We start from the raw sequence: 24,397 nt of genomic DNA, 5'->3' as shown, positions 1-24,397 counted from the left end.
TTAGTGGGATAATTAAAAATCACTAGCAGGGCTTCCCTGGTGGTGCAGTGGCTGAGAGTCCGCCTGCCGATGCAGGGGACACGGGCTCGTTCCCCGGTCCAGGAAGACCCCACATGCCACGGAGCAGCTGGGCCCGCGAGCCACGGCTGCCGAGCCTGCGCGTCCGGAGCCCGGGCTCCGCACCGGGAGAGGCCACAACAGTGAGAGGCCCGCGCACCACAAAAAAAAAAAAAAAAAAAAGCACTAGCAGCTTTGATTTCCATTTTCATGAATATATACAAGACAAATCTGTATTTTACAGTTAAAAGTTGTACAAAAAGTCAAGCTCTGAAGTATTTCTTCCCCTAAGCGAAAAGTTCTGATGTTAAAACTTTGTTAAAAATAAAAAAGAGAGAGAGCTAGTATGTGAAAGTATTTTTACTTAAAATGTTGAAGCCCTGCACCGCTTATAATTATAAATGAAATGTAACCTTCTACTTATTAACATTTTGCCATTCAAGATTCAAATTTATAGAACTCAACAGAATGTTAAACCTGGAATGCCATTAAAAAATAGTGGTTATATAACTGGAAGAACTTCAATGAATTCAACAAAAAGTACACTGTATTACATAATGTTGTGCAGTTAACAGTTTAGTGATAACATGTTTAGTGGTAACATGTGAACAAAATACACTGAAGTACTCTGAGTCAAGAGAGCTTCATTTAATCAACTTTACTTCATATACTTTTACCATATAGAGAAAATATCCTTCAAAACGGAGTCATTTGATTCTTCATTGTTTGTTTTAATAGCACACAGTTGTCATAAGGTATCCATTCTAGCCCTAGCATAAAATTAATCAATAAATAACTCTGAGAGAAATATCCATAAGTCACAGGGAACTCATGTAGTTCATACTATTCTTAGTCTCTATATACAAGCTACTGTAGTGCCTGTGCACCTCCATACAATGAAACCAGGCAAGGAACGAAAGTTCGCAGCCTTACTCTTACCTTGCTAAGTGGATGCATCGGAAAGTAATAAATAGCCTCATAAAATTAATCGAGATACACTCTACCTGTCAGAGGTGAAGACGACATACTTTTCATAAAGTGTAGGCAGTGTTCCTAGAAATCTCATTAAGGAAAACCCAAAATTTTCATATAAAAAGTGCACAAGGTTGCAAGGTTGTTGTGTGTGTAAAAATCTCTTAGTTTGGGTGCATTTTTTTTTTTAACGAAAATAATTCACACTACTCAAATACATTAAAAGAGTAAAAAGGCAGACAAACAAAATATACACACAACAAAAGGAATGATTTCTAATGAGATTTGGAATGAGGACAAGGAGAGGTTACGGGGGCTTCCCTGGTGGCGCAGTGGCCGAGAGTCCGCCTGCCGATGCAGGGGACACGGGCCCGCGCCCCGGTCCGGGAGGATCCCACATGCCGCGGAGCGGCTGGGCCCGTGAGCCATGGCCGCCGAGCCTGCGCGTCCGGAGCCCGTGCTGCGCAACGGGAGAGGCCACAACAGTGAGAGGCCCCCGTACTGCAAAAACAAAAACAAAAAAGAAGAGGTTACAGGAGAGAGTCTCCCATATCACCAGAGTCGATGGAACGGGCTTTCACAACATAAGTGATGCCCAAATGGAATGAGTCTGTAAATATGAAAGCTACAAGATGGGCAAACACGGACCTGAACAACTGTTAGAGTTTCTTAATTCAGGAACATAGCTTCAATGCTTTATAACTTAGGAAGCAACCCGTAAAAAACAGTCAATTGATTTGATTTCTTAGAAATTAGGAAAAAAAATTTGAAAAAATTACTCGCTACAGTTAGCAACAGAGGAACAATATTAAAAAATCAAAATACAACATGGGGAATATAGGAGCCAAGGTCCCAAAGTACCGAAAGATAGACTTCTTCACGTTAGAATTAAAAGATATACAGTTAAAGGAAAAATCAACCAGGCTCTGCACAGCAGGTTAAATATGCAACCACTTCAAACGGAAATGATCTAGTCCTTATGTGTAGTTCTGGGAATGTGCTCTGACATCCAGTTCTCTATAGACAAAATAGCAAAAGCACATCATTTCATTAGCAAAGGCCCCTTTGTTTTAGACTTAAATTCACCTCTGACCCACTGAAGTTTATATTAATTATCAAACTACTATTTTAATAACATTTTAAGCTTGCAATATATTTTTTTCATGCCTATCCCAGATCACTGGTTCAGAGGTACATATGCTTTAAACTAGCCAAATTTACAAGTCTCCACGGCATCCTCACTCAGAAAGCATTCAGACGCGATGGTTTCATAGTGTTATGATTGTTCCATCTTCTTCTAAGAGTTTTTGATCTGGAGCACGCCTTTCAAATTCTGTATTTGTGCCACTTGCTAAGGGTGCTAAGCTCACTTCATTAGAAGGAATAAAACCGTTCTGTCCAGATTCAAAACTGAGTTCTATTTGTGTTAATGATTCCAGGCTCTCGGTGTTACGAAGAGCCTTAGGGTTCTGCTGTGGCACACCATTGTCTTCAATAATAATGTCATCTTCATCGCTGTCTTCATCCTCTGGCTCAAAGCTCGGTTCGATCTGCTGTGGATAGCCAGGAAGGCTGTTGTCGGTAGACTAGCCAGAGCTGCCGGAAGTCCGACTCTTCCTAATGATCTTATTCCTCTGGTTTGCTGGTCTCACTGTGATGGTGAGGTCGTGGCTGTTTGCAATCATGTCAGCTACTTGATCTAGACTCTTCCCGGAAACTTCTGTGCCATTAACTTCTAAAACTTCATCATTAACGGCTAATAGTCCTGTGCTTTGAGCCAGACCTCCTGGCACAAGTCTGGGTATAAAGATCCTTGGGACCTTCTCTAAGCCGTGGGGTGTCACCCTGACACTGGAGCCGTCCCGGATGCAGAATCCTAGGTGTTTCTCAGTGCCATATTTGTAAAGACGGACCCTACGATGTGTTTCTGGGAGAATATCCACGTCTATAACAGAAGACACAGGTCTGAAGTCCTGGGGCATACTAATGACTATGTGTGGCTTTTTTCTCTGTTTGTCAGGACGAAAAAATTTGGTTAAAACATTCTTCTTCTTTATTAGTGTGCCTGTACCAAAGGCACTGTAGTCTGCTTCTTCCTTTTTTTGTATAAAAATCCTAAGCAGTGGGTTGGCCGCTGAAACAGCTTTGTGTTAATTAGCATCGTTATTTATAGGCAGTACATCTCCATGGATGTCTGCATAGCTTACTAAAATGTCAACATTGGGTATCTTATGAACATGTTGCAGTAATCCATAAAACTCCTTAAACTTTCCAGGTTTTGATATTTCCAGTGAAAACCGACGAAATTCAGCTCCAAACTTGCTCTTCACCGCCACGGTGGGGGCCAGGCAGCCGCTGCCCGCTCCTTGCCGGTGTCTGCGGTTCATCCTGAGGCCTGGCCCGCAACGGCCTCCTCCAGCCGGGCAGCCCCTCGGAGCGCGGAGAGCGAGTGCCCGGCCGGCGGGCTCGGGACTCGGCTGCGGCCCAGGCGCCTCCTCACAGGCACCTGCAGAGGGGCGACCGCGGCTCGGGTCTCCGTGCAGAGCTCCGCTTGGCTGGCTCCTCACGCGGTGGGACCGAGGGTGAGACTGGCTGTGCGCCGGGCGGGAACGCGGCTCCCTCCCTTCGGGCCTCGGCGACGGCCGCCTGGACACTTAATTTTTAAGAGGGTGAATTAATCTTGTATAATTGGTTAAGTATCAATCCAAATAATAAAAATACTTATTTAGTGCTCCTTCTAAAATAGGGTTCCAGAAACATTTTCTGTAAACATTTACTTAGTATCAATTTTAGGCTTTGGGGGCCATGGAGTCTCTCTTCGCAGCTACTCAGCTCTGCTACTGTAGCATGAAAGCGGCTGCAGAGCAGGTGTGACGAATGGGCGTGGCTATGTTCCCATAATGCTGTTGACCAAATAGACCCCTGGCCTGTGCGCTGTAGTTTGCCCCACCCATGTTCTCTAAAAGGGCCAGTGCACTGCTAGCAATTAGGGAGTGCGTTTGGGCAGAAAGGTGAGAGAAAGAGAAGTTGCTTGGCATTGTTGCTTTTTATAAGTATAAATGTCTGCTAGCTGGGAGAAGAATATTTAGAAGCGTCCCAGAATAAATATTAACACCTAAGATTCTCACCAGAAGACAACACACAATACTGAAGCTGGCCAAGGGCTAGCTGAGAAAAGCCATGATGGAGACCACCCAGCGTTGAGTGCCACAAACACAGACTGTTAGCAGTCGAAAACAGACCAAGCGACAGTCCTCGTGTGGGGGCCAATGAGTGATGAAGCTGGACTGACTGATGGCTTTAAGTAAGGGAGGCTTTCTCGTGATTGTAATGGGGCAAAATTATGAGACTCCAACCCCTGCACTAAGCCCTTCCCTACCGAAATGGGCTTCAATTAGGAAGAAACATTCTTATCTTTATCTAAAAAGCTCCAATTTATCCTCCAAAGTCTTTAAACAAAGAAAAAACTATGGCATTTATAGGCATCTCTGCCTTTTTTTTTTTTTGCGCTGTGCGGGCCTCTCACTGGGAAGCCCAGTGAGAAGGCAGGGAAGCCCATCTCTGCCTTTTGTATTCCCCTTTTTATCTTTTCAAATATTTGGCAGTTATAGAACAATGTTATCAAGTTAGGAATCGAACTAACTTGAGGTGCTTTTGTCCCTTGTTCTCTGCATGGTATGTGTGTCTTGTGTTTTCTCGCTAGACCGTGAGCTCCTCGAGGGCAGGCACTTGGTGCTGGTACCAAGTTTAAGGCTGCTGGTACTATGAGACTTTGCTTAAAAGCTATTAACATTTGATTTTAGCCACAGCGACAGCATTAGAACTAAGAAATATAGAGATGAATGTATGTGTGTGTTACAGTTTACACAAATTTTGTTTCAGGAGGAAATGAGAACGTTTAAGATGAGAGTCCAAGAAGTGGTGAAAGAAAATGAAGAACTGCACCAAGAGCGGAATAAGAATAGTCTTGTCACCAGTGAGGAATGGCAAGTGGTGTTGTGTTTCTGGTATTTTGCTAATTAAGAAAAAGAAAAGATAATAGGAATAAACTTTATTAAATTGTCAAATATATATGTATTTTAACTAAAACATTTTAATGGAGAGTTTCTAAGAAACTAATAAGGTGTAGTGAAAACTAGTAAATTATTCTAAACTTGTATTTTAAAGGCTACTTTAAAACTTCTAAATAGGTTTATATATATATATATATATATATATTTGCTGTCTCCATTTTTTTTTTTTTTTTTTGCGCTACGCGGGCCTCTCACTGTTGTGGCCTCTCCCGTTGCGGAGCACAGGCTCCGGACGTGCAGGCCCAGCGGCCATGGCTCACGGGCCCAGCCGCTCCGCGGCGTGTGGGATCTTCCCGGACCAGGGCACGAACCCGTGTCCCCTGCATCGGCAGGCGGACTCTCAACCACTGCGCCACCAGGGAAGCCCTGCTGTCTCCATTTTTATCTTCTGAGGTTGTATTTTTCTAGGGCACTTTTCCCATCCCGAACCTGTTGAGTCGCATCGTTTCTTAGACCCCTCTGATGGCTCCCAGGGCTTTAGGACAGACAGTCCAGGATGAGGCCCTGCACTCCCAGCTCCCGCTTGCCCCGCCCCTTCCGCTCCCAGACAGCTGAACGCTGCCTCACTTCCAGCCTATTGTTGATGCTCTTCCCTCCCCCCGGAACACCCCTTCCTGCCCTCCTGTACCTCCATTAGGGCCCTGCTCAAATGGTGCTAGTCAGTAGCTCTCCCTGAAGGCAGAGTGAATTGTTCCTTTGTCTCAGTTTCTGACTTGGCCCTAAACACACGCCCTGTCCTTGTACCTGCCATGCTGGGCCTACCTATGTGTGTTCACACCTGTCTCCCTCTTCTCCTTTGGGAGCATCTCAAGGGCAGGGCCATGTCCTGTTCATCTAGCACGGCAGCAACAGATGCCTGTTCAGTGCACTTGAGAAAGTAAATGTCTTCAAAAGTCTAAAGGCAATACCCAAGCAGGACCAAGAAAGCAAAAGCTATTCAGGTATATCTTTTTTGCCTTGGGTAGGTATGTTATAGTTAATATTTTTTTAATGTCTTAACATCACTGAAAAAAATTAAATATTTCCCATATGTGATATATAGAAATTTGGAATTGAGTCAACAGCATTCTTACTGATTTTACTTTACTGATTTTATGGCCACTGATGTGTCAGTTGGGACTGGTTGGGCAGCTACTGGATCCTGTTGTACTGTGGCTTCCCCTGTTGAAATTTGATTTTCTTCTGTCAGGGTTCCTTGTGTGTCTCCCCTCAAACCCTCCTTGAATAGTGCCCTAGAAAGCAGGTCAGCTGGGCTGCTTCCAGGCTTCCTCTCCCAAACCCTCAGATTCTTTCTCTAACCTTGTGTATAGCTGTAAGTCAAACCTGTTTACTTCTCGTTACGGTAAAAACAAAGAAAGAAAGAAAGAAAAGAAAGGCAGACCCCACTTTGAACTCCACATGCCCACTGTCTTCCCCAGTCCTGTTTATAAGACTTCAAAATATGCATCCTGCTCTAGCCTGGTGACCTGTGGCACAGGGTTGGGCTGCAGAAAGCTGTCAGTTCTGCACAGGGCCTGTTGAGGCCCTGCGGCTGGCCTCCCCCTACTCTGAATTCACTGTCCTCCAGCTGGGGCAGGACCGGGGCCTCACACCCTGTAGGCAGATCTCCTGCCACCCCGAAGCCCGTCCCAGTCGTGCCCTCGCCTGCCCGGCCTAGACCGCTGCTCCCTGTGCCTGCGCAGGCGTGAGGTGCACTGCGTCCCGATCTGACCCCCGGGCACGCCGACTTCACACATCAGCAGAGTCTTTCTCCTTAGTTTCAGATAATTTCTCGATGAACTTCTGGGCTGCAGCTAAACTCTACATTTCTTTCCCTAACTGCCTCTGACCAGCTGGGTAACCTCATGCTTAATGGACCTCGTTTCTTTACCTATAAAATGGGAAGGAGAATTAAACTAAATTTGAGGTTTTGACCTTTTTTTTTTAGGAATGGGAGATCCCTTTCATTTAAAAAAGAAAGAAAAGGAGGAAGGGAGGGAGGGAGGAAGTCTGATAAGAAAGTCCAGAGTGGAGCTGCTCTGTTTGAGGCAGGCATGAGGAGGCTGGAACGGCCCGCCTAGGGGAGCTCCCCTGTGGGACAGCGTGGGGCCTTGTCGCCCCACAGGCCGGGCAGCTGGTAGGGACGCCTCCAGGTGCCAAGGAGCTAGTGCACAGCCTCTGTTGAGGGAGGTAATCACTAGAGCTGGACTCCTTTCATTTTTTCTCCCTCCTTCCTGCACCTCACTTTTTTGAGTCTAAAGTGGAAAATTGAGATAATTTACTGGTTTACCATGTACCTCGGGTGGTAAACATTTAACTAGATGATTTCTAAGATCCCTTTAGCTCATTTTCACTGGATTTTGCGATCATGAGGTTGAGCTGAGCTGGGATTTACTTTGCACCAACTGTCAGGATACGGTTTGCGCAGGTGAAATTCAACCTGGGGGGTTCAAGCGGGGCGTTTTGTACATGGGGGTTTCTATTCTCTTCTTTCTACTTTTGTATATGTTTGAAATTTTACATTTTAACAAGTTACTAAAGCAGTTCGTAACTCACACTTCCTTTCTGTCCTTTCCCTCAATTTAATGGAAATGGCAAGACTTACTATGTTAATAACATGTTTAGCATTAAAACATGTCATTACCTACAACACATTTGATGCTTTCTTTTAGACTCAGGAGTGTCTCTAATCATTCTGCACCTGAATGTCAGTATTTAATTTTGTAAATCAATTGTAGGCGTCAGCTTCAGACTCAAGCAGAACTGGTTTTAGAGGAAAACAAGTTGTTGATAGAGCAGTTGGAGATTCAGCAAACAAAAGCCAAGGACACGCACCAGGAGCGTCTCCAGGAAGGTGAGCGGTCCGTCCCGCGAGTGGTGGTGATGCTGTGACGTCGCCATTGTGTCATTTTACACTGGTACCACCCCCAACCCCACTTGAAGACACTGGAAGTCATGTTTTTTAGAACATGTTTTTTACTGAAGGGCAGCTGTTTATGTTATAGCATATCCAGCCATCACCCGTGATGCACTGACTGCTTTCTCTTAGACTCTACGGTGTCGAGTTACTCTCTTCTGTAAATCAATTGTGGATGACAGCTTTAGAGTGAGCAGAACTGAGTTTTGGGGAAAACAGTGTGCCACGTAACTGGGAAAAATCGTGTGAGATGAATATTTGAAACAACACGAGGACACGTTCCCCAAAATTTGTTGAATGAGTAAATAAGTAGGAACCATTGACTCTCTAAACAGTTTCTCTGTGCTCTCGCCCTTCCTTCAGCGCTGCAGGCGCTGCCGTAGCTTAAATCTCCGTCAGATCCTTTCTGTGAGCGCCTCCTCTCCCCACGTGTCCCACCCCCCACCCCCCGCCCTGCCGCCCCATCCCAGGAGCCTCACAGCGTATGACAGTGGACTTTGTAGTGGCCAGACTGAGTCATTTATTCCACTTCGATTAAAACCAAAACTTATGAGCACAAAAGAGAGTGGTATTTTTTTTTTTCTTTGGCTTTACTGATTTTTCTTTTCTGGTGAAGAACAATGTAGGACAGGAGGCCAAGATACAAGCTGTCTTCTGTGAGCCAGCATGAGTCCTTTCTGTTTCCCCTCCTGCACCTGTTATTCAGCGGCTTCCCTTTCCACACCACGGAAGAGTCCGCTACCAGCCCCTGCTGTAGCTGAAGCTGCGGGGCTGGTGCTTGGCTTGTGTCTGCCGGCCAGGCCGGGTCCGCAGTGAGAGCAGCTCTCAATCCAGCAGGAGTTTCCTCCCCATAGACTGAGCAGGCACAGGAGTAGCTGCCTTTGTCCTGGCATTGCTTGGGGTGGAGGGGAGACAAAGCCTCAAAGATCAGAGACGACAGGGAAATTAATTTCATAATTACTGAGCTGACTCTCAAACACAGCAGATCTAAACAGGTAGGATGATTATTTTGGCCTGTGTGATTCAGTCAGCTGCCCATGTTATTTTCCCATTTCCCAGAAACAGCTATTCATTTCGTTCAACTAAATGTTTTCCCAGAACAGAAGGATTTAGAGTTCTACTCTGTAATACTTCTGAGTGCTAGTTTCAGCAGATGCCCAGGAAGTATCTTAATATGACATACTTCCATGTCACTTAGGATGAAAATATTTATGATTTACTTTAGATGTAGGACACTAAACATAAAAAGTTAATGAAGAAAGGGAAGAAAAACAAATTCTGCCCTTAGTTGGGCCATACTTGATGTCCTTAAAATCTTGAAAATCTTGCAGTTTTAGGGATGACATCATGATGTACACTTGTACATCTGTGTGTGACTTAAGGCTTCAGTCTTTGGAAAGTCAGTTCCTTGAAGACTGGAATCATGTCTTGTTAAATATTATATATTTAACAATAATATCAGTATATTGATCCCCAGTAAGAAAGTGTATATTGAGTGACTACTTAATATAGGGACAGTAATTGCTAAGTACAAAGGCTTTGGTATTAATTTCTAAATCGCCAGCACATTTTTTTTAAGATCATCTTTTTTTTTTTTTTTATTTTTTTGCGGTACGCGGGCCTCTCACTGCTGTGGCCTCTCCCGTTGCGGAGCACAGGCTCCGGACGCGCAGGCTCAGCGGCCATGGCTCACGGGCCCAGCCGCTCCGCGGCATGTGGGATCTTCCCGGACCGGGGCACGAACCCGTGTCCCCTGCATCGGCAGGCGGACTCTCAACCACTGCGCCACCAGGGAAGCCCAGAGATCATCTTTTATAAGCTCTCACTAGTATTAGTAATCAGTAATCATGCTTTATTAGCTCTTCTGTACCAAGTCTTTATCCGTCTATTTTGTGTTTCAGTTTCTAAACTGACTAAACAGCTAATGCTTCTGGAGGCTAAAACACAGAGCCAAGAAAAGGAGCTAACTAAAAGTAAGGAGCAATTGGAAATTTTGCGGACGGAATGCCAGGAGCTAAAATTACAGTTGGACAGCAAAGTTGCAATAGAAGTGCACACTTCAATTGTAAATGAATTAAAAAGGTAAGGACTCAATGTCTTTTCAAGCATTAATGTGTCACCATGCATGTTGTTATAGGCAGGTAGAGAGAGGGTGCTCCCTCTTTTTTTGAGTCATTTTGCTACACCAGCACAGGAGTCCAAGACTAAGAATGGTAAATATTTTATTAAAGTAGAACAAGGCCGTCCTTGAGGGCTGTGGTCTACAGTTTGTGTGTAGGTATATGATTTTTTCCCCTACTGTTCCAGCCTCTCTTGTTTTTAGAGGTGAAATGAAAGGATAGAACCGTAAAATGAAATACAGTGCAGCCATTAAACATGATGTCACAGAAGAATATTTTTGACATTGGAAAATAGCCACAATATATTTGTAAGTGAAGAGATTAGGTTACAAAACAGTATGTACAGAATGATTGCAATTTTATTTAAAAAGAAAAAAGGGGGGCTTCCCTGGAGGTGCAGTGGTTGAGAGTCCGCCTGCCGATGCAGGGGACACAGGTTCGAGCCCCGGTCCGGGAAGATCCCACATGCTGCAGAGTGGCTGGGCCCGTGAGCCATGGCCGCTGAGCCTGCGCATCCGGAGCCTGCGTGTACGGAGCCTGTGCTTTGCAACGGGAGAGGCCACAATAGTGAGAGGCCCGCGTACTGCAAAAAAAAAAAAAGAAAAAAGGGGTGTGTGTGTGTGTGTGTGTGTGTGTGTGTGTGTGTGTGTGTGTATTAAGCTGACCAGCCATCCCAGTTTGCCTGGGACTGAGCGGTTTCCCAGGATGCGGGACTTCTCGTGTTAACGAAGATGACTGGGACGAGTTCATCACTCTTGTGTGTGTATGTCTGTCTGTGTCTGTGTAATTACATATATGTATATAAAATTACTTATATTCCATACGTACATAGAGAAAGGATTGGAAGAATGGAAAAATAGTAATAGAAATTATCTTTGGCAGGTGAAATTATGGGTGTATCAGCAGTCAGTGTTCTCCAAAGAAACAGCCAATAGGATATGTATAGGTTATGTATGTATATATCTGGAGAAAACGAGAGAGATTTATTTTAAGTAGCGGCTCGTGCAGTTGTGAGGGCTGGCAAATCCAGGCTCCATAGGGCAGCCCAGCTGGCTGGGGACTCAGGCTGGAACCTGAGACTATGTTATAGTGTTGAGGCAGAATTCTTTCTTCTTTGGGAAACCTCAGTTTTTGCTCATAAGGTCTTCAACTAATGGGATGAGGCCTGCCCACGTTATCAAGGATAATCTCCCTTAAAGTCAACTGACTGAGATGTTAGTCACGTATCCAAAATACCTTCACAGAAACATCTAACGAGTATTTGACCAAACAACTGGGCACCATAGACTAGCCAAGTTGACGCATAAACTTAACTATCATAACGAGTAATGTAATGTAAATTTTCTTTGTGTTTTCTCTGCTTTCCAAGTGTTCTGTTATGAATGCATATGACTTTTGTAATAGAGAAGAAATAATTTTTTAAATGGTGGGGCTTTCAGCTCAAGGTAGTTGATGTGGGGGGAATAAATGAGTTAGTGCATACAAAGTGCTTAGCTTGGTGTATCAGTAAATGCGGATGATAAGAAGTACAGGAACCCAGTGTTTTGACTATACTATTGCATGCTGTCTGGGCCAGGTCTGTACTTTACTTTTCTGTTCCAGTAGAGGAAGGACATTTTTTTGAAGTCATATTCATCTTTATGATTTTATTTTCCTCAAATACTCACTCCTGTGGCTCATTTTTTTTTTTTATGGATGCGTCATAACCACATATCCTAATAGCCCCGTAGAGGTGAGTATAAAAGGTATAAAAAATTTCTGAAGGAAGCCACTAATTGGCAATGGGAGTGAAGGCAATGGGAGATGTGGTCATGGAAGGAACAAACAGGTCACCAAATCTCTTTTAAGTGGAAACTGGGTCAGGAGTGTAGTGGCTCAGAAGGCACTGGACTGGGAGGTGTTTCCTGCTAGTCTCAGCCTGTCAGTAGTGATGCTGTCTGATAGAAATGCCTGAAGCACTCACCTGGGCCATCCTACTTCTGGCGAGCTACCCCCTCCCACCCCAGCCCCACCCAAGTGTTGTTTTGGCTGGGCCAGGCCCTTACAGTTCTTGTTCTGATTGTAAGATGCGCCCCAGCAGCACCATCAGGAAACGCTGAAGAAACAAGTTTCATTCCTCACAGGTCCTGGAGGGTTCACGGTACACCTGGGGCCACACGACAAGGTCGAGGGTAGAGAGAGAGACAGCACAGACCTGAGATTCTGCCCTTTTTGGGGTCAAGGGTGAAGTGCCTAGGGTTTCACGGGTTCACTCTTTACTGGCGAAAGCAGGAATTTGGGGCAGGAAGGGGGCCACTGAAGCGGTCAGTACCTAGGGCACCCAGAGCTTTCTAAAAGGGGAACCTTATGGGTAAGATGGCCTGGCTGTTTGTCTAGTTGTGTGGCCAGCAGTATGTTTATTCGAGAAGCATGTCTTTGAAATGGAAGCCTCAGATCCAAAGCTTAATGTCAGGCACTTACACCACAGTCAGAAAAGCCGCTTGTCAGGTCCTTACGCTCCAGGAGGGAAAGCCCTGGTGCCAGCTTTTTGCTGAGAGGCTTTGGACTCCGAGTTGACAGGTGGGGTAAGGAATAGAGGAACGAGGAGGGTGGAGGTGGGGGAGTGTTGAGCCTGTTGGCACTCTTGGAGAGGAAATCTGTAACGTGGGAAGAGGGGCATGGATTCATCAGAGACGGAGTATGTGAATTCGGGGAAGTGTGTATAGGCGGTAGGTACCAAGACCTGGTAGAAAAATAGGCAAAATAAGGAGAAGGAAACCCAGAGTGTTTCGGTCTGGGCTACTCCACACAGGGGCCAAGGACATCTTGGAGCCAAGGACATCTTGGAGTTAGGCTAAAGGTGACAGAAGGGCCTCTGGGGCTTCAGTGCACTTGCCCTCTGGTTGCCTCGGTGAGGGGGAGCCCTTCCCATGCTGCTGTCATAATAGAGATAACGCCACATACAAAAGAGGAATTATTAACTAGCAGCAGAGCGGCTGTTGAACTAGCTCCTACAATGGGGGTGAGTCTGAGTTAGGAAAGGGTTGTACCTCAGGCAAAGGTGAGGTCATGAAGAAAAGATTTTTATTGATGTAGAAAAAGGTTGGTCTGAACCTCTGCTCAGTGAGCTTCTCGGTATGGTGCACATGTGTCGTTCTCCTATCCTGTTGAAGGCAGTGCAGGTAATCAACCCAGAGTGGCTTATCCACTTTGTCTTGCTTGTTCTGCTTATTGGCAACCATACCTGGAAGGAACTGTGATGCAGGAAACGGCAGAAGCTTATTTTCCTAGTGAACTGTCCAGTTGGCTTAGACTAAGACTGGTGGTTACAACTTGAAGCTTAGATTGCTGTTTGCTTTTACTATTGCCTAGAAAGCTCGAGCTTACCCGGCTTGGGTGATGGGAGAGAAACCAGGTGTCAACCTACGTCACTAAAGAAATTTAGCAAACTCTTTTGGGGAGAGCTAAGGGTTTGTGGTGACTAGTGGTATCTACGAAAGGCAAGCCTTCCTTATCCTGGTTTTGGGGGGTCCTGTATCCTAAAGTGAAGCCAGCTATTCACATAACTCACCTACACAGATGGAGTCCTGGTCATCAGTCAGCGATGTGTCTGCTCAGGGAGGCACCAGGACAGAACAGTCCCCTGCTACAGTGCACACCAAATACCCAGTCTTCATCCTAAAGTAAGAATAGACGGCTAGATGTGACCAACAGCAAGGAGCATTGGGTGTAGGGGGGAAATTGCAATGGAGGGGACTTAGATGAGCAGAGAAACTCACTTCAAGGGAAACTGAGATTACACAGGGGATTGAGGAGAGCTTTTTGGCCGTGCCAGGCGGCTCAGCTCCCCAACCAGGGATTGAACCCAGGCCCTTGGCAGTGAAAGCCCGGAATCCTAACCCACTAGGCCATCCGGGTGCTCCCAAGGAGAGTTTAAAAGAATAAAATGCCATGGCAAAAATGTAATCACTAAATAAGAAAAATTAAAAACGATTACCAGAATTTTCAAAAAACATCAGTTGAAGGGCTGAAAGAGAAATTTGTGGATTCACCTAGAACATCAGGAAACAAACAGTTGGGAATGGAGAGAAAAGATAACAGATGGAAGACCCACCCAAGAGGTGCAGCCTCAGATCGTCAGGAATCACAGAGAGATTAAAGAAAATGGAAAGGGAGGCATTAATAGTTGAAGGGCATTTCCAGATCCCTGAAGCCGTTGATCAAAAGGACCCACAGAACCCAAAATTCTCAGACAAAGACTATACAACAGCTGGTGGCTGTGTGCTTAAAGAAAGGAAAGACAAGCTCCAGATTGTCTTCAGGGAACTCTAAAACGCGACAATAGTGGGTTTGAAAAGGAAGAAATAGAATTTTTAGAACTGAAAAATACAAACTCAGTGGATGGGCTTAACTACAGATTAGATACAGCTGAACTGTGAAATAGTGAACTGAAATAGGTCAGAAGCAAAACTAGTTCGGGATGGCACAGAGTGTTCAAAGGTTGAGGTACCACTAGATTGGAGACAAGAATCAGCATAGGGATATATTTAAATCAAAAGGAGTGGTTAGAGATGGGATAGCTGAGAGTCTTCCCCAACCGAAGATGACGATACATGGTTTGTGCTGGCCCGACGGGGACAGTTTCCTTCAGAGGAGTTCAGCGGCAGCAGGCTCTTAACAGGGGTGCTGTGGTCCCTTAGATGGTAGCTTCAGAGCGCTGGATACAAGCAAAGCCTGGATGACCTAGGATTTTATTACCAGAAAAAATCCCTTTCAGAAGTGAAGTCAAATAAGGGTATTTTCCAACCCAAACTGAGTGTCACCACCAGCAGACCTGCATTAAAGGCAATTCCAGGAGGGTATAGAAGGCATAAGTCTGGAGGAGGAAAGTAACTCAAGGTGGCACATCTGAGAAGCAAGATGGAACTAAAATACAGTGGTAAATTTGTGGATAAATGTAAATGAACATTGATTCTATAAACCAATAATGATAATATCTTTGGGGACTTAAAAATACATAGAATTAAAATGTACAACAGAAAGAGCATATAATTAGTGAGGGTGGTAAATGGGATTTGTGTTCTAAAGTCTATCATTCAGAAGAGGATAAAGGTGTTGATTATAGTTTGAAAATACGCATGATGAAATTTCTGGGAACAGAATGTGTTTAACTTCTAAACTAGTACAGGGAAAGAAAGAATGATTTTTTTAAAAAGTAATCCAAATGATGTCAAGAAAAGGTAGAACAAGTGGGAAAACAGGAAACACAAAATAAAATGTTAGATTTAAAAGCAAATGTATCAGTAGTAGGGAAAGTCAAATAGAGAAGCTCATCACTCACAGGTCCTGGAGGAGGTGCACAGCACTCCTCGCGGGGCCACGTGGGAGGTCAAGGCAGGTGCAGGCAGAGAGAAGCCGCAGGACCTGAGGCACATGCCTTTATTAGGGTCCGTGGGTGGAGTGCTTTGGGCTTCCTGGGCTAAGGCCAATTGGTCAGTTCAAACCAGAAAAGAGCAGGGTTTGGGTAAGGTTCAAGGGGGAGAGGGGGTTCTTACCTAAAGGGCGCATGAGGGGAAGGCCCTGCGAGGTGAGGAAGGAGGGTCGTTGGGGGAGTCATATGATGAACGTACATTGACTTGTGACTCTGCTGGCTGTTATAGGGCCTGTGCTCCAGAGCGGGGCTAGTGTCTGTTCAAGACCCCCGCAGGCCTCTTGGCCACACGAAATGGATGCCAAGGCAGCAGTATCACGGAGTCGTTTACCAAAACTCTCAACAGCAGCTCTGTGTTGTCGTTAAGATATACATCTCAAACATAAGGACACAGAAAGTTCAAAAGTAAAAGGACAGAAAGAGTTATACTACTCAAACACGAACCAAAAGAAAGGTGGTAAATTATATTAACATCTGACAAGATAAATGTTAAGGTAAAGACTCCACGTAACAAAGAGGATCAATTCATAGAGATAAAAGGTTCAGTCCATCAACTAGATGCACCTAAAAGTAAGTTCGTGCCAATACATTTGGAAATTTAGATGAAATAGTCACATTCGTTGAAAAATATAACTTGTCAAAACTGACTTATAAAGAAAAAGAATACCTGAATATTCCTTTAGTCATTAAAGAAATTGAATCCAGAGATCTTCCCTTGAAGAAAACTACCGGCCTAGATACCTTCACAAAGGAGCTCTAAAAATATTCAAGGAGGAAATAATTCTAGTCTCACCTAAACACTTCTTAAAGAGCAGAAAAAGAGTTAATGCTCTCTAATTCATTTTATGAGGTAAATATAACCTTGATACCAAAACCCAACAATGATGGTATAAGAAAGGAAAATTACATTTCATTTTCACTCATGAATCTAGATGTAAAAACTCTAAAAACAGTATTAGTAATAGATGTGAACTTCTTTAATGGTCCTGCTGAAAAATAAAACTGCAGTAAATGTCACTCTCAGTGGTGGAATGTTGCAAGCTTTCCTATTGAGACTGGAAACAGTACAGAGATGCCCTCTGATACCATTTCTAAACAGCATAAACAGCATTGGTTACTAAATGGTAACTAGTGCACATGGCAAGAAAAAGAAAATTATAAAGTTTGGGAAGAAAGAAATAATGGTGTCATTATTTATAGATGATAGAATTCCATATGTAGAAAACAGATCTACAAATAAATCATTAGAAATAATAGACTTTTGCACTACGGTAATCGGAACAGCGTGTTATTGGCACAAAAATAGAAATGTGGATCGATGGAACAGAAGAGAGAGCCCAGAAATAAACCCACACACCTATGGTCAATTAATCTTTGACAAAGGAGGCAAGAATATACAATGGGAAAAAGACAGTCTCTTCAGCAAGTGGTGTTGGGAAAGCTGGACAGCCACATGTAAATCAGTGAAGTTAGAACACACCCTCTCACCATACACAAAAATAAAACTCAAAGTGGCTTGAGGACTTAAACATAAGACGTGACACCGTAAAACTCCTAGAAGAGAACATAGGCAAAACATTCTCTGACGTGAATCATACCGAGGTTTTCTAAGCTCAGTCTCCCAAGGCAGTAGAACTGAAAACGAAAGTAAACAAAGGGGACCTAATCAAACTTACAAGCTTTAGCTCAGCAAAGGAAACCATAAACAAAATGAAAAGACAACCTACAGAATGGGAGAAAATATTTGCTAACGATGCAAGCATCAAGGGCTTAATTTCCCAAATATACAAACAGCTCATACAACTCAGTAACAACAACAACAACAAAACCCAATTGAAAAATGGGCATAAGACCTAAAGAGACATTTCTCCAAAGAAGACACACAAATGGCTAATATCCACATGAGAACATGCTCACCATCGCTAATTATTAAAGAAATGCAAATCAGAACTACAGTGAGGTACCACCTCATGCTGGTCAGAGTGACCATCATTAGAAACTCTACAAATAACAAATGCTGGAGAGGGTGTGGAGAAAAGAGAACCTTCCTACAGTGTTGGTGGGAATGTAAGTTAGTGCAGCCGCTGTGGAAAACAGTATGGAGGTTCCTCAGAAAATTAGAAATAGAATTACCATATGATCTAGCAGTCCCACTCCTGGGCATATATCCAGACAAAACTAGAATTCTAAAAGATACATGGACCCCTAAGTTTATAGCAGCACTATTCACAATAGCCAAGACATGGAAACAACCTAAATGTCCATCAACAGATGAATGGATAAGGAAGATGTAGTACACATATACAGTGGCATACTACTCAGCCATAAAAATGATAACAAAATAATGCCATTTGCAGCAACATGGATGCAACTAGAGATTATCATACTAAGTCAGTCAGAAAGGCAAATACTATATGATATCACTTATATGTAGAATTCAAAATATGACACAAATGAACCTATCTTATCTGTGAAACACAAACAGAATCACGGACATAGAGAATAGACTGGTGGTTGCCAAGGGGGAGGGGGGTGGGAGAGGGATGGATTGGAAGTTTGGGGTTAGCAGATGCAAACTGGTTTATATAGAATGGATAAACAACAAGGTTCTACTGCAAAGCACAGGGAACTATATTCAATTCTGTGATAAACCATAATGGAAAAGAATATGAAAAAGCATGTATATGCATATAACTGAGTCACTTAGCTGTACAGCAGTAATTAACACAACATTGTAAATCAACTATGCTTCAATAAAAATAGAAATAATAATGAATTTTTGCAACATTGGTAGAAACAAAGTCAATTTACAAAAATCGATTGTATTTCTTTGTAGGAATAAATATGTAGAAAATGAGATTTTGAAAAAGACCCCCCCCCCAAAAAAAGGAAAGAAACGAGGAAGGAAAGAGCTATCTACAAAGCATCACAAATAGAAAGGAATAGAAAGATTCACAGTACTTTTATTGGAAAAATCATTAAACTTTATTGATAATTTCACTGGGTAAAGATTCCAAGTTGACGGGTTTTTGGTTTTGGAGTTTTTTCCCATTCAGTTTAAAGGTGTTCTCTATAGCCTTCTGTCTTGCATTGTGTCTAATGAAAATCTGCAGTGGTTATTATCTTTGTTCTTCTGAACAGTGATGTCTTTTCTCTTCGGCTTCTTCTAATAATTTTCCTTTGTTGCTGGTTTTTAGCATTTACTTAGGATGTACCTTGGTGTGGTTTCTTTATGTTTATTCAGCTTTAGGTTGATTGAGCTTCTTGGGCTGTGGATATATATTTTTCATCAGATTTAGAAATAATTTAGCCGTTATTTCTTCCATATTCTTTTCTATTTTTCCCTCTCTCATCTCTCCTCCTGGGACCACTTGATACTGTCTCATGGGCCTCTGATGCTCTGTCCATTTCTTTTTCCTGCTCTTGTTTCTCTCTGTGCTTGAAATGGGTAGTTTATATTGCTTGTCTTCCAGTTCACTAATCTTTTCTTCTGTAGCGTCTAATCTTTCTATTCTCATCCAACGTATTGTTTACGTCTTCCACTTGTTTTTTTCCATCACTAGAAGATCCATTTGAGTCTTTTTTGTAGTTTTCATTTCTCTCCTCCCCATGCTGTTATTCTCTATTATATGCCATCATCTCTCTGACTTCTGCATCCGTTCTGTTGATTATTTTTTTCCCTCTTGATCATGGACCCTATTTTATTGCTTATTCCCATGCTTGATTGGATATTGACTATTGTAGATTTTGTGTTGCTGGATGCTAGATTTAGTGCATCACTTTGAATAGTGTTACATTTTGTCCTAGTGCACACTTATGTTACTAGACAGTAGCTGGATTCTTTCAAAGCTTGCTTTTTTTAGGGTAGGCCCAAAGCAGCCTTTAGTCAGGGCTAGTTTAACCCTACTACAAAGGCAGTAATACCCTTCTGAGGGTTATCGCCAATCCCCCTTATATGATAAGGTCTTTCTACTCTGGCTGGTGGGCTCCTGCACTATTCCCAGTTCTTGGTGAATGTCAGGAATTTTTCTGCCTCCTTGTTTCTCGTGGTTCTTTCCTCGGCCTCAGGTAGTTTCCTCTCATACATGTGCAGATCAGTAGTCAGCCAAAGACTGGTGGTGAGCCCGCCTAAAGATCTCCAGAGCCCTTCCTCTCTCCCTGTCACTCCCTCCTCTCTGCCCACAACTTCTACCTGCCTTGGCCTCTCTGATCTCTGATCTCTGATCTCTGACTCCTCAACTCAGCAAGTCCACTGGGTTTGGTTTGGGTTTTCCCTCCCTGTACTGCAGCCAGGCAGTAAGCTGGAGCAGTCGTAGTACTCACCTTGTTATTTCCCTCTCAGGGATCACAGTCCTGTACTGCCTATTGTCCAAAGTCTGAAAACTGTTGTTTCTTATGTTTTGCCTGGTTTTCTAGCTGAATAAATCTGGTCTCTGTAACTCTGTCTTGGCTGGAAGCAGAAAGAAGTCTTTGTATTTTCAGTCTTCTTCTTTAACCCTTTATCGTAAATCCAGGTCAGTGTGTCCAGTAAAATAATAGTTAAATTATTTTTCAGTGAAATAAATGAATTCTGGTTTTTATATATTCTTGAGTTACAGTTGATAAATTAATCTTAAAATTATAAATTGTTATGTATTCCTGCTGCACGTGACAAGTATGCGGCTCCTACCATACGCTTCTCTCTCTGCAAACGTGACAACACCCAAGCTGCTGTTCAGCAGAATGCGTGCACTCACCTCAGACTGCCCAGATGTCACAGCAACGTTGAAATGCTATAAAAGTTTTGGAGCCATTTTCTCAATTTTTGTGCTTATCTTGTGGATGAGTAACAGACAGCTGGAGACTGCCCATCTGATCCATCTGAGGACCACACTTTGAGTCGCACTGCCCTAGAGAATCCTGCAAGTGTGTGTGCAGAATATAGCCCAAGTGACTGTCATCAGGAAAACGAATGTATAGTGTCTGGTATACTGATACAACGAAATATTCTATAGCCACACAAAAAGACGGGTGAGTCTCATAGGCGTCATGACACTAAAGTACATATAGTCCCTTTGTGCACCTATGAATGGGTCTTGGTTCCCTTTATATCTGGTTCCAATACTGGCAAACTGAACTAAGCTGTAGTGATGCATAGATAGACGATGACACTATAGAGATGATTAAGGAGGGACTCTATGACTAGGGGCGTGGGAGGGAACACATGGGAGTGTCTGGGGTACCAGAAGTGTTCTGTTTCTTGACCTGTGTGGTAATTATGTGGGTGTTCACTATAATTGTTTGTTAAAATATGCATTTACCGTTTGTATAGTTTTCTATATTACATTTCACAATTTAAAAATTTAAGTCATGGTTTTTCACCAGAGGAACTAAAATCAGAAATGGTCAGCAGAAGTTTCTTCTGAGGAGTGAGACTCTAGGGATAGAATAGGACACATTTTATTAAAAAAAATTTTTTTAATCAACTATTTCTCCCACCAAATATTAAGTGTTAACTTTTTGTATGTGTGTGCAAATTGTTTCCACCTTTTTTTGTTTGTTTTAAGAACTATATTGTTAGAAATACAGCTGAAGCCCCTTTTAACCACCATCCTTAGTCCCATTGTTTTCCCTGGCTTTCCAAAAGCAATGACTATCATAAACTTGGAATTATATTTCCAATCTATTTTTTATTTCTACATGTATCCATGAATGACATAGTATTTTTTTGGTGTGTTTTATGTGTTCATAAGTGAATTCATACTTTTAGTATCTTCGCTTTTTACACTCAATTTTCAAACATCTTTCTATGTTGAGATAGATACATAGAGTTTATTCTTTTTTTTTTTTTTTTCCTTTGGCTGCATTGGTTCCTCATTGCTGCGCACAGGCTTTCTCTAGTTGCGGCAAGCAGGGGCTACTCTTCGTTGCAGTGCGTGGGCTTCTCATTGCAGTGGCTTCTCTTGTTGCAGAGCACCGGCTCTAGGTGCACGGACTTCAGTAGCTGTGGCACACAGGCTCAGTAGTTGTGGCTCGCCGGCTCAGTTGCTCCAGTGCATGTGGGATCTTCCCGGAGCAGGGCTCGAACCCATGTCCCCTGCAATGGCAGGTGGATTCTTAACCACTGCACCACCAGGGAAGTCTGAGAGTTTATTCTTTTTAACTGCATGGTGGTATTCCATCATATGAAATACTGCATTTTACTTAGCCTATTAATGGAAGTTTAAATTGTTTCTAAGTTTGTTCCTTTAAGCAATGCCCCAGTAAACTTTCTTGTGCAGTTTATCGGTTTCCCTAAATACATACCTAGAGGTGGCATTGTTTGGCTGTAGTGTAAATGCATTTTCTAGATTTTGACATATTGTTCTCTGAGGCGGCTGTGCACGCCCACCAGCACTTTCCCAGCATTTCCTATTGTCTTTGGTTGCTTTTCATTGTGAACTTTTTGACTGATTTTGTGAATCGATTGATTTTGGTGTCAGGTAAGTGGCAAAATTACCTTTAAATAAAATTCTAAACTCAAAACAAAATGCAGCAAAGAAAAAAGATAAAAGATGAGTTTAATTCAAACCCCAACTCTGTGGGTTTTGTCCAGGTGTGTCCTCTGCTCTTTGACTAACTAAAAGTAGTAAACTAGAGAGCAGTGGAAACTGGAAAATTCCTGACTGAGTGTTCAGGGAGCCAACCAAGGCTGGTCACTGAAATTGTGTGGCAAGTGAGGCAGACCCCAAACACATGCAGCGTGAGGCTTGTTCACTAGCCAGCCAGCCAGGAAGTAGTAAACCCCACGTGGTACCCTGGGAGACCCCATCGCTCAGAATGCTGGGCAGCCTCTGTGTGTGTGGCCCTACCTATTCGGTCTCAGTTATTTCGTGAAAATTGACCGAGAGAACCAGTGAAGGAATAACTCTTCTCTCAGGCATCATTTTGCCAGAGTTATATATTGATTGTATGCCCTCCTTGTTTTTGTTTCTTTTATCAGAAAAACATAATTATTTTAGTATGAAATAAAATTTGTTTTAGCATTAGGATTTAAGGAGGGGCAATTATAACTATGTAAAAAATCAAGCTGTCTTAAATTCTTTCTGGAGGGAGTATAAATAAGTGTGTATATATACACACACAATACACATACACACACAGACATAAGCAAAAATGGTGGGCAGAAAAAGGGATTAAATCATTACCGTCAAAGCATTGTGTACCAGCTACCCCCTCTCTGCCGCCCTCCGGGAGCGCCCCACCAGCTGTGCCAGGGGCTGGATGACGATGCTCCCACAGAGGCCTCCAAAGGGCCCAGCCAGGCCGGAAGGCTGTGCTGTCCCTGCCTGGCGGTGGCTGCTTCATTTAACCTCAGTGTACTGGGTACAGGCTTGTGATGTTTTTATCCATCAGCCAGTTGCAGAAGGAAGAAGAGAAAGAAAACGCTGAGATGGAAGAGTTGATGGAAAAGTTGGCAGCCCTGCAAGTGCAGAAAAAGAGCCTGCTATTAGAGAAGAAAAATCTGACGGCTAAAAACAAGGCGCTGGAAGCTGAACTCGAAAAGGCACAGAAAATAAATAGGTGGGTTTTTTTTTTCTTAAGCTGTTTTTTTTTTTAATAGTTAAAAAAGACAATTGAATATTCTATTTCATATTCTTTATCTTTTCTTTTTCTAATATTGGCAATGAAATGGAAAGGGATAGATGAGATTATTAAATACCAACATATAAAATATGACCAACATCGGGCTTCCCTGGTGGCGCAGTGGTTGAGAGTCCACCTGCCAATGCAGAGGATACGGGTTCGTGCCCCGGTCTGGGAAGATCCCACATGCCGCGGAGTGGCTGGGTCCGTGAGCCATAGCCGCTGAGCCTGCGCGTCCGGAGCCTGTGCTCCGCAACGAGAGAGGCCACAACAGTGAGAGGCCCGTGTACCGAAAAAAAAAAAACGTTAAAATATGACCAACATTATTGTTCAATTACGGTTGATAGTCATAATGCTGACCCTAGGACTCTGAAAGTTCTAGAAATTCTTTACTAAGTGTTTCCCAAAAGTCTAATCCAGGGATTACTGGATTCCTTTTTCAAAAATATCTTTTAAAGAACACAAGCCAAAAAGTTACTAGAATAATATGTATTAGTCTGTTAAGTGTGTTAAGCATTTTGTGATTCCTATTGACTTGGCTTGGAGTCAGTAATTATGCTTCCTTTAAATTCAGTTACCTCTTCTCACCTTGAAACTAAATAGAAGATTTAGGTTGCTGCAAAATACACTTAAATGATAACATGCTTGCTATTTTTATGATACAGATATTCACTATGCCCTGGCCATGCAGGCTAATGAATTTTTTATTCCACCATTTGGGGGACCTCTCTAGGAGATCTCAAAAGAAAATTGATGTCTTCAAAAAGCAGGTGGAAAAAGCCATGGAGAACGAAATGTCTGCTCACCAGTACCTGGCAAATCTTGTCGTCCTGGCAGAGAATATAACCCAAGAACGTGACAATCTTATGTATTTGGTAAGTTTCCTCAGTTACTTCAAGTATGCTGCAAGTTAATATGCAAACATAATTTTAAAGGTTTTTGTTTTTAATGATCCATAAAAAGCTGCGTCTTTTTACATTTCAACCATAAATGTTCAAGTTCTCCAAAATTTTATTTTTCAACCATCAGTGAAAAACATTTTTGAAAGGCAAATAACCCAAACTTTTAAATACTGGCAAATGATATTTTAGAAGGTAAACTAAGGGAATCAGTCCATTCAACTGGGAACAGTAGTCATCAGGCCTCTATTACACACACAGGGGCATCTTTATATTCTCTCTGTAAAGTTGTCTTAATGTAGTCCCTGTTTGAAGATGAGACATAAGAATCCTAGACAGGTTAAATAGAGTTCGTCCCAATGACA

General features: G+C 42.9%; 1 protein-coding gene and 1 pseudogene across 5 annotated transcripts in view; one reads left to right on the top strand and one right to left on the bottom strand.

Moving 5' to 3' along the window:
* The window catches only part of CEP89 (centrosomal protein 89), an 80,283-nt gene that overhangs the window by 41,074 nt on the left and 14,812 nt on the right, over positions 1–24,397 (top strand). For all 5 annotated transcript variants that reach the window (XM_004284259.4, XM_033413669.2, XM_033413668.2 and 2 more), the window contains 5 exons: positions 4,912–5,015; positions 7,820–7,935; positions 9,900–10,080; positions 22,903–23,070; positions 23,867–24,008. In XM_004284259.4, the coding sequence (XP_004284307.1) occupies positions 4,912–5,015; positions 7,820–7,935; positions 9,900–10,080; positions 22,903–23,070; positions 23,867–24,008 (711 nt within the window). The remainder of the gene's footprint in view (positions 1–4,911; positions 5,016–7,819; positions 7,936–9,899; positions 10,081–22,902; positions 23,071–23,866; positions 24,009–24,397) is intronic.
* On the bottom strand, positions 1,052–3,416 carry LOC101271573 (partitioning defective 6 homolog beta-like; annotated as a pseudogene).

The sequence above is a fragment of the Orcinus orca genome, chromosome 20, assembly GCF_937001465.1.
Source record: "Orcinus orca chromosome 20, mOrcOrc1.1, whole genome shotgun sequence".
NCBI lineage: Eukaryota > Metazoa > Chordata > Mammalia > Artiodactyla > Delphinidae > Orcinus > Orcinus orca.
This window is presented reverse-complemented; position numbering and strand designations above follow the sequence as displayed.